At 44.7% G+C, this 14,292-nt stretch overlaps 1 protein-coding gene across 3 annotated transcripts in view; it reads right to left on the bottom strand.

Moving 5' to 3' along the window:
- SMOC1 (SPARC related modular calcium binding 1) overlaps nucleotides 1–14,292 on the bottom strand; it is a 152,050-nt gene that overhangs the window by 33,998 nt on the left and 103,760 nt on the right. For 2 of the 3 annotated variants that reach the window (XM_060004324.1, XM_060004323.1), the window contains exons 6-7: nucleotides 4,988–5,077; nucleotides 2,895–2,975 (exon numbers count right to left, since the gene is read on the bottom strand). In XM_060004324.1, coding sequence (XP_059860307.1) covers nucleotides 2,895–2,975; nucleotides 4,988–5,077 — 171 coding nt within the window. The remainder of the gene's footprint in view (nucleotides 1–2,894; nucleotides 2,976–4,987; nucleotides 5,078–14,292) is intronic. The other variant, XM_060004325.1, reaches the window with a different exon arrangement.

Genomic DNA, 14,292 nt, shown 5'->3' on the forward strand with positions numbered 1-14,292 from the left:
GAAAGTGCAACGTGAGCTGCCTAAAGAGTTTTGCGCTGATGCAGGCTTCCCCAGGCATGTCAGGAAACATCTCAGGAGGCACAGTCCCTACTTCTAGGAAAGGGGCCCCAAAACCTGAGAAAGACACACACCCCTACACACACTCCCACCCAAATGCTTCTACTTCAATCTTATATAACGGGGCCAGCAAACTTTTTTTCTGTAAAGGATCAGATCATATTTTAGGCTTTGCAGGCCAGACGGTCTCTGTCACAACTCTTCAACTCGATGGTCGCAGCACGGAAACAGCCATAGACAGTATGTAAAGAAATGGACATGGCTGTGTTCCAAGACAACTTTGTTTGCGAAATCAGGCAAGCGGCCATTTGCCAACCTCTGTTACATGCCTATGTGACACAGTGTCCCTCACAGCTAATTACATCAAAAAGGTTGACAGGCACTCAGTCAGTTTTACCACCTGATCATGATGGAGAACGTCCCTAGTTTATTAGAAAATGCCTATGGTATCAACCTCTGATAATGATTGCTGGTCTCAGTTACTCCCAGGGAACCTTTAGCTCTCCTCCAACTATCCTGTCCTATACGCTAAACTTACAGACATAACTGGGGCAAACCAGGAAAAAATAAAGGTGGCTGGGTGCCTCTCACAAAAGGAAGGGGATTGTACCTGCCTGGAAACCATTTTTCAATATGATCCCATACTCATGCAATTGGAAACTACACAGGGGAAGAATGAGTGGGAAGGGGAAGGACTTGAGCGGAAGAAACATCACCAAACTTGACACTGCCTCTTTACTATACACAGAGAATGCAGCCCAAGAAGATAGGCGCTCTATTCCCAAAGATAAATCATTTTCTCCAGCCCCACCACTTACTAGCTGTGACCCAGGACAAGTTACTTCCTCTCTCTCATCCTTTGACTCTTCATCTGTAACATGGGGATAATAACAATACTTATAGGGTTATGGTGACACTCAAATGAGATAACACATAACTGATACGGACTAGCTATGATGACACTGATGATTCTGACTTTACTGATGATGATCTTTTCTCCTCATCCTTCTCCAAAGCAAACACGTTGAGCTAGATTCGCTAATAGATATAACAGACAGGCAGTAAAGCCCTTGCCTTCACAGAGTATAACTTGGGTAGAGAAATTAACCACTGGTAGGCGGAAAAAGATCATGGAAGCAGTTGCTAAATGTCAAACGAATGCTTCAGGCAAAAGGTGCTGTGTAATTTCAGAGAGAGCTCTCCCTCTTCTCTACCCCTTGGTCACCGTATGAGAATTGAGCCTCCTACTGGGGCTCTGCAGACCTGCTGGGGGCTCAGGGAATGCGGGGACCTTTTGCAGATATCACTTCCAGATACCACAGGCACCAAAACCACTTCTCTTTGACTTATCATATTTGCCTAACAGTGAAGGGAGAGTGGAGGAAGGATCTAAGAAGCTTCCTAATAGATGTTTTTGCTTAGGGTGACAATCACAAATGCTTTCTCGATTGAAGAATTCTCACTAGAAGAAGTATCGTTAATAGTCCCATTTTCCCTACCAATGATGATGATGATAATAAATACAATTGTACCTACAATTTATCATGCACATCCTATTTATCACTTAGCCAGACATTGGTTAAGTACCATACAGACTAACTCAGTTAATCTTTACTCACCGTCCTTTAAGGGAGAGATTATGATCCTGGCTGAGAACTGAGGCTCTGTGGGCGTGGCCGGGGCAGGGGTGGGGCAGGCATGTAACTTGACTGGGTCACTTACTAAGTGTTGGAGCCAGAACGAGAACCCCTGTTTGCTGATTCCAAAGCCTGTGTTTTAACCATGGCACTGTTCTGTCAAAGACTCTGGCCCACGGGACGTCACATGGGCTCCTTCCCACCCCAGCATCCCACACCTCCTCCAGCTTCTATCAAGCAGGGAACCAGACACATGCCGAGGTACTCAGCAGAAAAAATCACCCAGGGCTATGTGACTTCACCTCATGGTCTAAACCATTCCGTGCACTCCAGTCCCCATGACCTTTAGGACAAGGCTGGCATACTATATAGATAAACCAAAAGGGGGGCAAGGACAGCACACTCGTTCATTAATGGTCATGCAAAACCCTGCCTGCCAGGTGAAAGGGATGTATCTTTAGTTTACAGTCCTTGCTGTCTATCAGGAAACGATGATATGGCTAAATTCAACAACCAGGCGTAAATATGCCAAGTAGCGTTTCTCACAACGAAGTCTGAGGCTGAAAGAAGGATGATCCCCACCCCGGACAGAGATACAGATTGGATCTGTTAATACATTTTCCTGTCGATGGACATCTGGTCTTTTTTGATGGTAAATGAACTTTATCAACTTTGGTCTTCACTGATGGTAAATGAACTCTAATCTGACCACTCTTCAGAAATTACCACCTTTCTACAAAGGTTCACCCAGTACCAAAACCTGAACACTCACAAGACCCTCAAAAGATCAAACCAGGAAAGGTAAGATTGGAGGCAGCTATTTAGAGCCTTAAAAACACATAGATCCAAGGCTCTTAAGGTTTGAAGTCCAACTTCTCTATGCCCAGCCATTCTTCTTTCAAATTCTTCTGCATGGCATATAGAAAGTCAATTAAAATATTAAAACATACCATCAAACTTTTTTTTAGCTAAAAGGATCAGCTACTCATGAAAGACGATCCCTAACCTATTAATTGAAGACAAAGTTGGAAGGGAATAATCCCATCTCATCTCCGCATTTTACAGCTGTGGAAAAAACTGAAGGCCAAACTTGTTAAATGACTTGCCCAAGCCCACACAGTGATAGTCACGAAGCAACCATACAGCACCCGTGGACAGATCAAGTACATATCAATACATAATCCAAGGCAGATTATTTACCTGAATTTCTTACATTGGTATTGTTCAGTTTGGAGTCCTTGATTACCAAGTGCTTAATCCAGAGAGTGGGAGCTGTGATTTCTGAAAAAAGAAGGAGAGAGAAAATAATGTCTGGGCAAAGAGAGTACGTAACTTGGAGTGTAACCCCCAGACTTTTTAACAGCTTTTCTAAAAGCCTGAGGCATCAAGGCTGGAGCCATCTCCCTCATCCCATATCCACTTTGTCCCAACACCCTCTTGCTTCCTTTCTATGGAAGATCATCTCCCCATCAGCTCATAGGAGCCAACCAGGGCCTCCTGTGCTGGGAAGCCGAGTGGTCAGAGTCCAGAGGCACTGAGCCACTCCATCCAGGAATAAAAATATTATCCCAGGAGGTGAGGAACACGCGCCAAGCCAAGCCTTTCTCAGCTGCTTCCCTGGAAGAAGATTTAAAGGGGGTAAATCAACAAACGAATGCCAAAGAAACCACAGAGACCATTTTAGAGGAAACAGCTGAGCCGCAGCAGGTTTTAACTTGCTGAGATTCTGCTTCACATGGGGAAGAAAGTAATGGGTCTAATGTGTCCTTCAATCCCCTTTCTAATAGTTTCTCATCGAACAGAGGCTGAATTCCTCCATCCAGAGAGTTCCAGCGTGCCTCCAGGCTCTCCAGGGGTGGGGTCACCCAGTGGACAGGTGCCATGGAAGTCTGAGGATGACCCTGAACACACTGTAGAGTGACAAGATCTTCCATGAGTGTGTTGGGAAGGTCTTCCAAGCTGACATGGTCTCCATTCCACTCCCCCCTCCCCAGTCAATCCTCCAGGGTCCCAGACTTACCAATGATCTAGGACATTTGTGGATCACAGAAACATTTTAACTTCTAGGCATGAACACACACATATGTTCCACTCCATGACCAGTTGCAAAGGATATTTCACGTTTCTATCTAAAGCTGAGCCTGGGCTAGAGACATCCTTAGCCACAGAACCAACCAGTGGCATCATTTCTTTTTATTCCTCTGTCTCACTGTCCAGTCTTAGGATCCAAGCCTGGATGTACTCGGCTGAAAGCTGCTGAAAGGTTGCCATATATTGCACTGAGCTCCACATCTCATTGTCAGACTTTCTAGAAACCGCACTCTGCCGAGTTTCCTGCCCCTCCTCATGGGAGCCTGGAGTACTTAGCAAAGTACACGGAAGAATGTAGGCCCTGAGCAGCGCAAACTCAAATCAAAGCCAGTCTTCTGCACCCAAGCTCCTCCTGTCCGTTCCTCATACCTCCAGAGATATCCAACCTCTATTTTGCCACCAACCACCACTATTTCTCTTGACCTAGAATTTCTCCTCTCCCAAATGTCTCGACTCAACTCTCAAGGTCCCTACGACTAAGCCAGACCAGCTCCATACATCAGTCTCTTTCCTGCTACTTTCCTCACTATATCCCATCTCCACCATATTCTCTCCTTTGCCCACGCCAGTGCCCCTGCCTGGAACACCCTGATTCCTCTCCCACATTTTCAAAATCCAGCTCACGTTCCCTCTCTTCACAGAATCTTTTCCCATACCACTGTGATCTCTTTCTTCCATACGTGTCTATTACAGAAAACAAACAAACAACTGAGACCATAGAGCTCCATACAGAAAGTTCTCCTATAGTTGCCGATCTCTTGAGAGCAAGGGCTTCCATCTCGTCTACTTCTCCTTTGTCCCCCAGAGGCCTCCCACAATGCTGGGCACAGAGCACTACAGGAACTTGTTAAGTGCTGATTCATTTAGAAAAGGGATGCTGCCGGCCTGTCTTTCTCAGCCCCGGCTCCTTGGTCTTGGCAGCCCGCGAAGTCCATCCAGGCTGTGTTATTATTGGACGTTAGAGCCAGGCAGGAAGCCTGGCGAGAAGAGAGGGCCTTTCCAGAAGTGGAGGGTGTACTAGTTCCTGGGAGGGTTTGCATTTTTTTAAAGGTTAAAACAACCTGGCTTAAACTGGGAAAAATACAAATTAAAAAAGAAAAAAAACAATAATAGTAAAGCTTAAACACACAACCGAAGGAAAGACCTCCCCAAATCCGAAAACGGGTGGGAGAATTCGAATCTGAAGTAATACAAGAGCTTACCGTCTCCATCGAACACCGGCTGGGTCTCCATCGTGGGTGTCGGCTTAGACCCGTCATCTGAATTGAGGGTTAAAAAGAATCGAAAAGAGACTACCATTATTGAGGTAAATACTATCTACTCTCCAGCACTATTGAATGGTTGGGGTTTGCACATGGCCCGGCCAAGTCCCAGTGAACAGACCAAAGACAAGGAAAAGAAAGAAGAAAAGAACAAGAAGGAAAAGAGAATCACAGACAGACACCAACAGTAAGACAATCCAGGTGTGTGCTTGCCATTCCAGGGAAGGGACCCAAGTTGTCATGGCTCTGGAGGGCCCCTTCTCATAACTCTGTACCAGCGTGACTCCGTCAGCCCTCGCTCTTTCCTCAGGAGAGCTGGGAGCGCTATCTTCACCAGCAGCCCTGAGTTTTGGCCAGAAGTGTTAGGAGAGGTTGGCACACTTGTGGCATCAAATTCTGATGTCCCCAGCTCCTTCCTGCCCTCTTGCGAAAGGTACTAGCCGGTACCTTTTCAGTGGCCTTCACTGAAGAGCTTAAGGAAAACAAGACAACATGGCGCCATTTCCTCCCGAAGTCCCAGCTATTTCTCCATCCTCATCTAAAAGCAAAGTGAAGGTAAGAAGGACATTTCTCTCTCCAGCATGCTGAACTACAAAGAATGGGGAATCCTTAGAACACTTTGAACTCTTGAAACAGCATGCACCCCAATTCCCAAAGAGAGGTGGGGGCAAACAAAATGGGAGAAAACATGAGTAATTGCACCCTGGGTTTGCTTTGAAATTTCTAACACAGATGATAGGAGCAGGGAGTTCTCAGTAACAAAGTTCTAATACTTATGGTCTTAGTAGTGTTGGCAGCTCTCTCTGTAGACCAAAAACCTCTACGGATCAGAGTAAGTTCAGACTTTATTTACCTTTCAGGACTCTGAATTATGTTCATCAAGATTCCAAAAGCTTAATTTTGAACAGTGTTTCTCAACTTTTTTTTTTTTATTGCCCATCTAAAGAGTATTTTTAGACTTTTTCTCCTAATTAATTTCCTAGTGAAATGTTAATAACAAAGATACATTGCATACCTGTTTGTGTACTGTATGTATATCTGTGCTTTATATGGAAAAAGAGCAAGTGCTCTTTTGTGCCCTAAGAACCAATTTCCACCTCCTTGGTGAAAGCTGGGAGCAGGCATCTTTACCTGTGTTGAGAACACATACTTCCGAGATTTTTCTGTTTTCTCCCTTGGGAGGGGGAGGGAAGAAGAGCACCGTGGTCTCGGACACCGTGGTTACACAATCCCTTCTTCCCAAGACCCCCAGAGATCTTTTAGGACTGAACGCTCTATTCTCCAAGCATTAACTATGGAGAATGCAAGTTCTCATATAGCCTGCAACGCCAGTCAGATCATCGATAATGACAGCCTTCACCATTTGGAGCTCCCAGAACTCTCGGCAGAGTTCCCTGCATCTTATCATGGGAGAGAGAAAGAACAGAGTCCTGATCCCTTTCTTACGCCAACACCCCACCTCTGGGATCTTAAGATTCAATAGCTATGGAGACCCTAACCCTCGCTTGAGGCTGAGGCCAGCAACTTGGCAGTTGTGTGACACCTGACCCTGCTATAATTCTCATGTGCCAACGTAAGACCCAACTCCCGCAGCGGCCAGGGTGATCCTGACCTATCCGACAATCACCCGCAGACGTGAGACGTGGCAGGAGGAGAGGAGTAATGAGGCTGAATATCTTATTTGCCTCAAACTGGGATCCAGAAGAGCCACCTTTTGATGCCAAACTGTGTACGTTTGATCTGGAAGTCATTGAGGGAGAAGAAACACAGAGCAGAGCCACACAGTGTCATTTTTAAAAATGGCATCACTTCCCTGACTCTATTAACACCTCTTTCCATTGAATTCAGTGAACCACTGAATGAAGTTTTTTGGCAGCTGCAATGCACATTTGGTTGCTGCTGCCGGATGCAGAGTTCACAGTCTAAATAGACCTGCACAGTGTGCTCAGCCCCTCCACACAGGGCGGCTTCATGTCAGGAGTCTTAAAGGGAACAAAGGGAAAGTGAGAAATCAAACATTCTCAGAGGGACGGCGATGACAAGCCAAGTGAAAAATGGCTTATGAGATATTTTAATATTCAATTGAGATCCTCCCGTACTCCAAGAGCTGTATCTCCCTCTGGAGCAGGACGACAGAAAATACTCTGTTTACTTCTCCCATCGTCCACATGAGAGTCTGGGACTGCCCATCTGGTCCAGCAATCAGTAAAGAAATCTGCTGCTCAAGGAGAGGAAGGAGGGTTTCCAGTCTCCCCGGGGAAGTCGAGGACCTCCACAATTGCCCAGATGCAGGCCCAGAAGCCCACATAGCATGAAGCCACGTGCAGGGAGTGAATCTTCCTGCAGGGTAGGGTCACCGAGGGTGAAGACACACAGCTGCACTGCCACCGTGGAGGCCCTAGCTGGAAATCTTTACGAAGTGAGAAGAGACAAAGTGCCCTGCTGCCAGGAGAGCCACCTGTGAAATCCAGCATGCCCCAAGGATGGGCAGCCAAGCCAAAGCCAATAGGACCCTCTGACCATCATCTCCGGGCACCTGGGCACCTGGCATCCAACCCAGCAAACAAGCGCACCCTTCTACCAAACACAGGTCCAAGGCCTGGGTCCAAGGTCCACATCAGGCCTGCTTCCTGGCAAGCCCTGGGGCGACACCAGTACCTACACTGGGCCCGGGGGAGAGAGAAAAGCTTCCGCATGTGCCCCTGGCCTCCCGGTCTCCAGTGGGGTCACAGTGCAGATACCGGCTTTGCAACCAACTAAGTTGGGTAACCTGAACCCCTCACTTTTCTTCTCTGGGCAGTGATATCCTCTTCTAAAAGTGAAGGATGGCTGCACTCCTAGCCTCAGGACACTGGGTAGCTGTAAAAGACTCTAAAGGCCTCTTAAAGAAGGTATTAAATCATCGAGTGTTAAATCATCTTATCCAACTGCTTGCTTTTAAAACTGGATTTGTAGAATTAAAATTCTATAAAGTTTTAAAAATAAAAAGTAAAGTAAACCTTACAGCTCAATTAGAAGACAAACAGCCTGATTTTAAAATGGGTAAAATATTTTAATAGACATTTCAAAGACGCACGGACAGCTAATAAATACATGAAAAGATGCTCAATATCTTTAGTTGTTAGGAAACCACAAATTAAAACCACAGTGAGATACCACCACATACCTACTAGAATGGCTAAAATTTTTTAAATAGACACTATCAAGAGACAAGGATGTGGAGAAACTCAAACCCTCATTCCTTGCTGATGGGAATGTAAAACTGGTAGCCATGATGGAAAAGAGTCTGGCAAATTCTTTAAAAAGTTAAACACAAACTTACCATTCAATCCAGAAATTCCACTCCTGGGACTCTATCTAAGAAAAATAAAGACCTATCCACCCAAAGACATGTATACAAACACTGATAGCAGCATGATTCGTAATACCCTTGAACTGGAAACAATCCAAATGTTCGTCTACTGGTGAAGAGATAACCAAATTGTGATCTACCCATACAATGGAATATTACTTAGCAAGTAAAAGGAATGAATTACTGATATGCGTAAGAATATAGCTGAACTTCAAAAACATTAAACTAAATGAAAGAAGCCATGTGCAAATTCTACATATTGTTTGATTCCATTCATATGAAATGCCTAGGAAAGATAAATCTATAGAGACAGAAAGCAGATACACGGTTGCCTGGAGGAGGGAGTGGGGTATAACTATAAATGGGTACAAGGTTTCTTTGGGGGTGATGGAAATGTTCTCTGGTAATGACCGCACGTCTCTATAACGGTACCAAATTCATTAACTTGTACATTTACAATGGGTAAATTTTATGGTATGTGATTATACCTTAATAAAGTTTTTAAAACAAAGCGGGGATGGAGTACCAAAGTCATCACAGGTAAATCGTCAGGCGGCAGTAGCTAGATTATCTGAGCAATCCTTAATTTGGGGGGAGACTCTCCTGTATATCTTAAAGAAAACTATATCTGAATCTCAATTTACATGAGTGCATATGATGATTTCATGTGTGTGTATGTTTAATCTTGGTGATTCTTTTAGACCTCAAATAGTAAGACTTTCTTTCTCTTTGATACCATAATACTCTTTCAGACCGAGAAGAACATAGAATACTGAAAAAACCCGATTCGAAGATGACCATTTCTTTTACAGGGAGAAAAAAGTAAATTAGGAAACATTAAAAAAAAAAGGCAAATCTGAGAGAATTTCTCAAGGATGATGTCAAGATCAACAATAATAAGTGTTACCACATTTTGCAACACTCAGAGTTTCTGGCAGGTGGCTTTCTTCATCTATTCTCACCACCGGCCAGGGCAGAGGAAGTCACCAGGCAGATAAAAAGAGATTGAGTTTCAGCGCAAGAAAGTGATTTGCTCAAGGCTCCAGAGGCAGTGAGCAAGCGGCGCTGGAAACCACCCAGGCCCAGAGCGGGGCGTCTGGCCGCACGAGATCCCCCAGCCCCCAACCACGCCTCTCCTTGCAGGTGCAGCCCCAGAAAGCCGCAGCCCCCGCACGGGCTCTTCGAGCCTATCCAGACAGTGGGTTTGTGTGACAGCACAATTCTTTGCCCTGCGAGAAGGCCTGGCCCACGCACAGACAGCTGGAAGTCACTTCGACCCCTGATGACACCGTTCAAAGCCTCCTCTGTTTGGCTTTTTGATTCCTGATTGACATTCGCTGGCGAGTGGAGATAAATGCGGGGCTGAGGACAATGTTGACCGGCTCTGACTATTCTCAGGGAAAGACTTTTCAGAATAACAAACAAAACAAAACAAAACCCCCAAAACATTGGTGTGCTTATGGGACTGAATAGAGCCCAAGAGGTCCAAGGAAGCAGGGCCGGGCCTTTCAAGGGGCTGGCAAGTCCATTGAGGAGTTAATTGTTTGGGTGTACAATGAGTTTATTCTGACCACATACAAAGAGCTTTCTCTTCCAGGTCCTTCAAAAGCAAATGTGTCAAAGGGGCCAGAGGAGGAATCTGTATTAATGGCATCTCTTGGGGTCTCTGAGACTGAGGAACATTGGAGAATGACAGAAAAAGAAACCACCACCCCCGTCCTGAGACTCGGAAGGTCTCTCAATGATCCCAAGTCCCCTTTAATTCTTGGGCTTTGCCCAAACCATGTCCATCACCGGCCACCCTCCCTCTTGCATTCATTTAGGCTGCCATTGGCCGTCTTTTACCAAGACATGGCGATACGCTTCAGCCTGGTAGAAGTGCTGGAAGGTTCTTGCTTTTGAAGGGACCACATTTATGCCAGAGCCACATCCCCCTCAGCATGCGACTCAGGGACCCAGTGTGAAAGTCAAGATGACTTATTCTGGGCCTCCCAGGGAGACAGTGGTGCCTGTTTGCAAAAATGTCCCTTAAGAACCTGGCCTGAATCATACCAGGAGGAGGATGGAATGTTAGTTAACCTCAACCTTTCCTGAGATGTATGTCCCATGACCAGCGAGGCTCAAAAATATACTGTGAGCTGTGTCTTGATTCTGACCTTGGAGAACACAAGTTATCTGGGTACTTCGGGTCCTTTCCAGAGCAAGAGATGAATCTTTTACATGCCATCTACCCACTTGCACACTCCTTCCCAAAAAAAGCTTAAAGCTGTCTTTTTGCAAGCAGTTGCCCATACCGTCAAGCTCCACATTTTCTTGTGTAAGAACGGAAACAAGAGGCTGGTGAAAAAGGTAGACCAGAGATGGAAGAAGGGGGCGTGGTGACAAAGCGGAGGAGAAGTAGGGGAGAGGTGGCACTGGCAGCAGCACAGTTGGTTCAGGGCTGGGTTCACCCAGAGATGGGGCTAATTTTTTAAAAACTCTTTATTTTGAAATGATTATACAAATGATTTTGCAACAGGTAGTTGCAAACAAAGAGGCCCCAGGTACCCTTCACCCAGTGTCCCCCAGTGATAGCATCCTTACAGTTAACATAATTATACGGATAACATCATAATAGTATAATATCAGAATCAGGAAATTGATATTGGTATAATCCAGGGACCTTATGCACGTTCCACCAGTTTTTGGATGTACTTATTTGTCTGTGGGTGGGTGGGTGGGTGGTGTGTCGTTCTATGCAATTCTATCCATGTGCAGATTCATGCAACCACCACCACCATCAAAATATAGAAATAGCCCATCACTACAAAGATCTCCCAAGTGCTACCCTTTTATAATCACACTTCCTCTCCTCCACCCCGTCTTTCACCCCTGGCAACCACTAATCCTTTCTCCATCTCTATAATTTTGTCATTTCTGCAATGTTATATAAATGGAATCATGCAGTATACAACCTTTGGAGGTCGGACTTTTTCACTTTGCATAATGCCCTTGAAATCCACCCAGTTGTTGCTGCATGTGTCAATGGTGTGTTCCTTTTCATTACCGAGTAGTATTCCATGGTGTGGACGCACCTCAGTTTGTTTCACCCATTGAAGGACATTTGGGTTGTTTCCACCCTTGGCCATTACAGATAAAGCTGCTGTGACTATCTGTGTACAGGTTTTTGTGTGGACATAAGTTTTCATTTCTCTGGAATAAATGCTCAGGAGTGCAATTGCTAGGGTATATGGTAAGCATATGTTTTGTTGCTTCGTTTTTTAAGAAACTTCCAAAGTATTTTTCAGAGTGGCTGTATCAAATTACATTCTTACCAACAATGTATGAAAGATCCAGTTCGTCTGCAGCCTCATTAACATTTGGTATTGTCATTATTTTTATTTTAGCTCTTCTGATAGGTGTGTAGTGATATCTTATCATGGTCTTAATTTGCACTTAAAAATTTTTTTGTTGAAGTATAGTGATTTACAATATCATGGAAGTTTCAGGTGTACAGCACAATTCAGTTTTTTATATACGTATATATGTGTGTATATATATATATATATATATATATATTCTTTCTCAGATTCTTTTCCCTTATAGGTTATTACATCATATTGGGTAGAGTTCCCTGTGCTATATAGTAGGCCCTTGTTGGTTAATTTGCACTTTCTTATAGCTAATGATGTTGAACACCTTTTTGTGTATTTATTTGCCCTCTGCATATGTGCTTTGGTGAGATGCCTATTCATTTATTTTGCCCATGTTTAAATTAAATTGTTTTTCAACTGTTAAGTTTTTTAGCATTCTCTGTATCTTCTACACACGTCCTATGTCAGATAGGTGGTTTGTAAGTATTTTCTCCCAGTCTGTAGTTTTTTAATTCTCTTAACAAGATCTTTTCAAGAGCAAGTTTTTAATTTTGATTAAGTCCAATTTATCAATTTTTAAAATTTTTGGATCACGTGTTTGATGTTCTCACACCAAAGCTCAAGGTTCACTAGCTGTAAGTTCTGAAGATTTTCTCCTATGTTTTCTTCTAAAAGTTTTAATAGCTTTAGATTTTATATTTAAGTCCAAGATCCACTTTGAGTTGGTTTGTGTATAAGGTGTGGGATTTAGGGAAGGTCTTGGGGAGTTGTTTTTGTTTTTGTCTGTGGAAGCCCAATTGCTACAGCACCATTTGTTGAAAGGACTATCCTTCCTCCGCTGAATTTCTTTTGCACCTTTGTCAAAAATCTGTTTGCCATGCTTGTGTAGGCCTACTTCTGGGTTCTCTTTTCTGTTCCGTTGATCTCTAGGTCAATAGGACAGTGAAAATACTCTGTATGATACTATAATGGTGGATATCACTACACATGTGTCCGTTCCCACAGAGTGTACAACACCCAGAGTGAATCCTAATATAAACTGTGAACTTTGGGTTATAACGATGTGTCAATTTAGGTTGATCAGTTGTAACAAATGTACTCACTCTGGGGGCGGATATTGATGGTGAGGGAGGCTGCACATGTGTGGCAGCAGGGGGTATATGGAAAATTTCTGTACCTTCTTCTTAAATTTAAAACTAAGTCATTAAAAAACAAAAAGAAATAAAATAAACATTGAAAAAGCTGTGGAGTCACCACATCTGTTCAGATGATCAAACGGAAGCATGGACTGAAAATTCATAAAGGGTCATGAAGGGAATAAAACACTAAAGATCTCTTGGTTTAAAAAAAATCACATAGAGTGATTCCTCCCACTTTCTTTTTCTTTTTGAAAATTGTTTTAGCTCCTCTAGTTCCATTGCCTTTCCACATCAATTTTAGAATAAACAGCCCTTGAAACTCATGGCTTTCTTTCAACGGGTGCAACAGGACCGAAGAGTGACAATTCCTCGGCCTTGACCACAGGAGCTACGTGGCGCTTAGAGCTGGAGAAGTAGTTCGGATGTGGCCGTGAGGCCTGTCCACCCACAGGCTGCAATCGCTGGCTCCCTCCAGCTTGCTGGGCCACAGCTGGAAGTGAACTCATTCATCCAAGGAACAGTGAGCAAATGGACATACTCTCAGTGGCCTGCCAAGCTCTGGGCTGTCTCACCTGGACTTTGGGGGCACCACAAAGGTACCAGGCATAGGAATCAAGAACTTGCCGGTGGGCCATGCTCATCCCAGGCAACCTCCTCCAAGGGTCTTTCCTTAGAGGCTCTGGCCGTGGGAGCTGTCGACCAGGGCGTTTGCAGGCGCCACCTGCCTTCCCTCCCCTGCTTCCAAGCATCCCAGCATCTAGAGGTCTGTGCCCCTCTGGGAGGCTTCACCTCCACCCGACGATACCCTCTACAAGAAGAGGCTAAGAACCATTAGAATGTGAGCTCCACGGGGCGAGGGCTCTTATCGTTTCACTTGTCACTGGATCCTCAGTAACGACCAAAGCTGGCACTTAGTAAGGTCTCAGTGAAAATGTGTTGAATGAAAGAATAAAAGAGCCAAGTACGAAAACACGAATGGTTACTAACAACGCCAGGGACTCATTAGAATCCATGGCTAGAAGGCTTTTCCAGATCACTAAACCCCATCTCCTCTCTAGTCCTTGGAAATCAGGATACGGCAAGGATCCACACTCTTCGTTTAGCATCCTCCATGCATAAACTTTCTTTTGGAGACCACAGAATAGGGGCTGAGATGGAGGGCGGGGGATGCGTAGACGGAGCCCTGCTGGGGCAGTAATTAAGCGTGGGTAGAGGGAGATGTGGTACATGCATGAACACTCAAGCACCCTCGCGCACACTCCTTCTACAACCCATCTCTTCAAAGCTGATATCGTGATAAGCCAGGCTTGGTCCAGGGTGGCTCAGACGCCAGAAAGCAGCAGTAACGTGCATGCAGAGAGGAAAAGAGCCACCTCTCGTGGGCCTGGAGCTGCTTAGGCA

This window comes from Delphinus delphis, chromosome 2, assembly GCF_949987515.2.
Source record: "Delphinus delphis chromosome 2, mDelDel1.2, whole genome shotgun sequence".
NCBI lineage: Eukaryota > Metazoa > Chordata > Mammalia > Artiodactyla > Delphinidae > Delphinus > Delphinus delphis.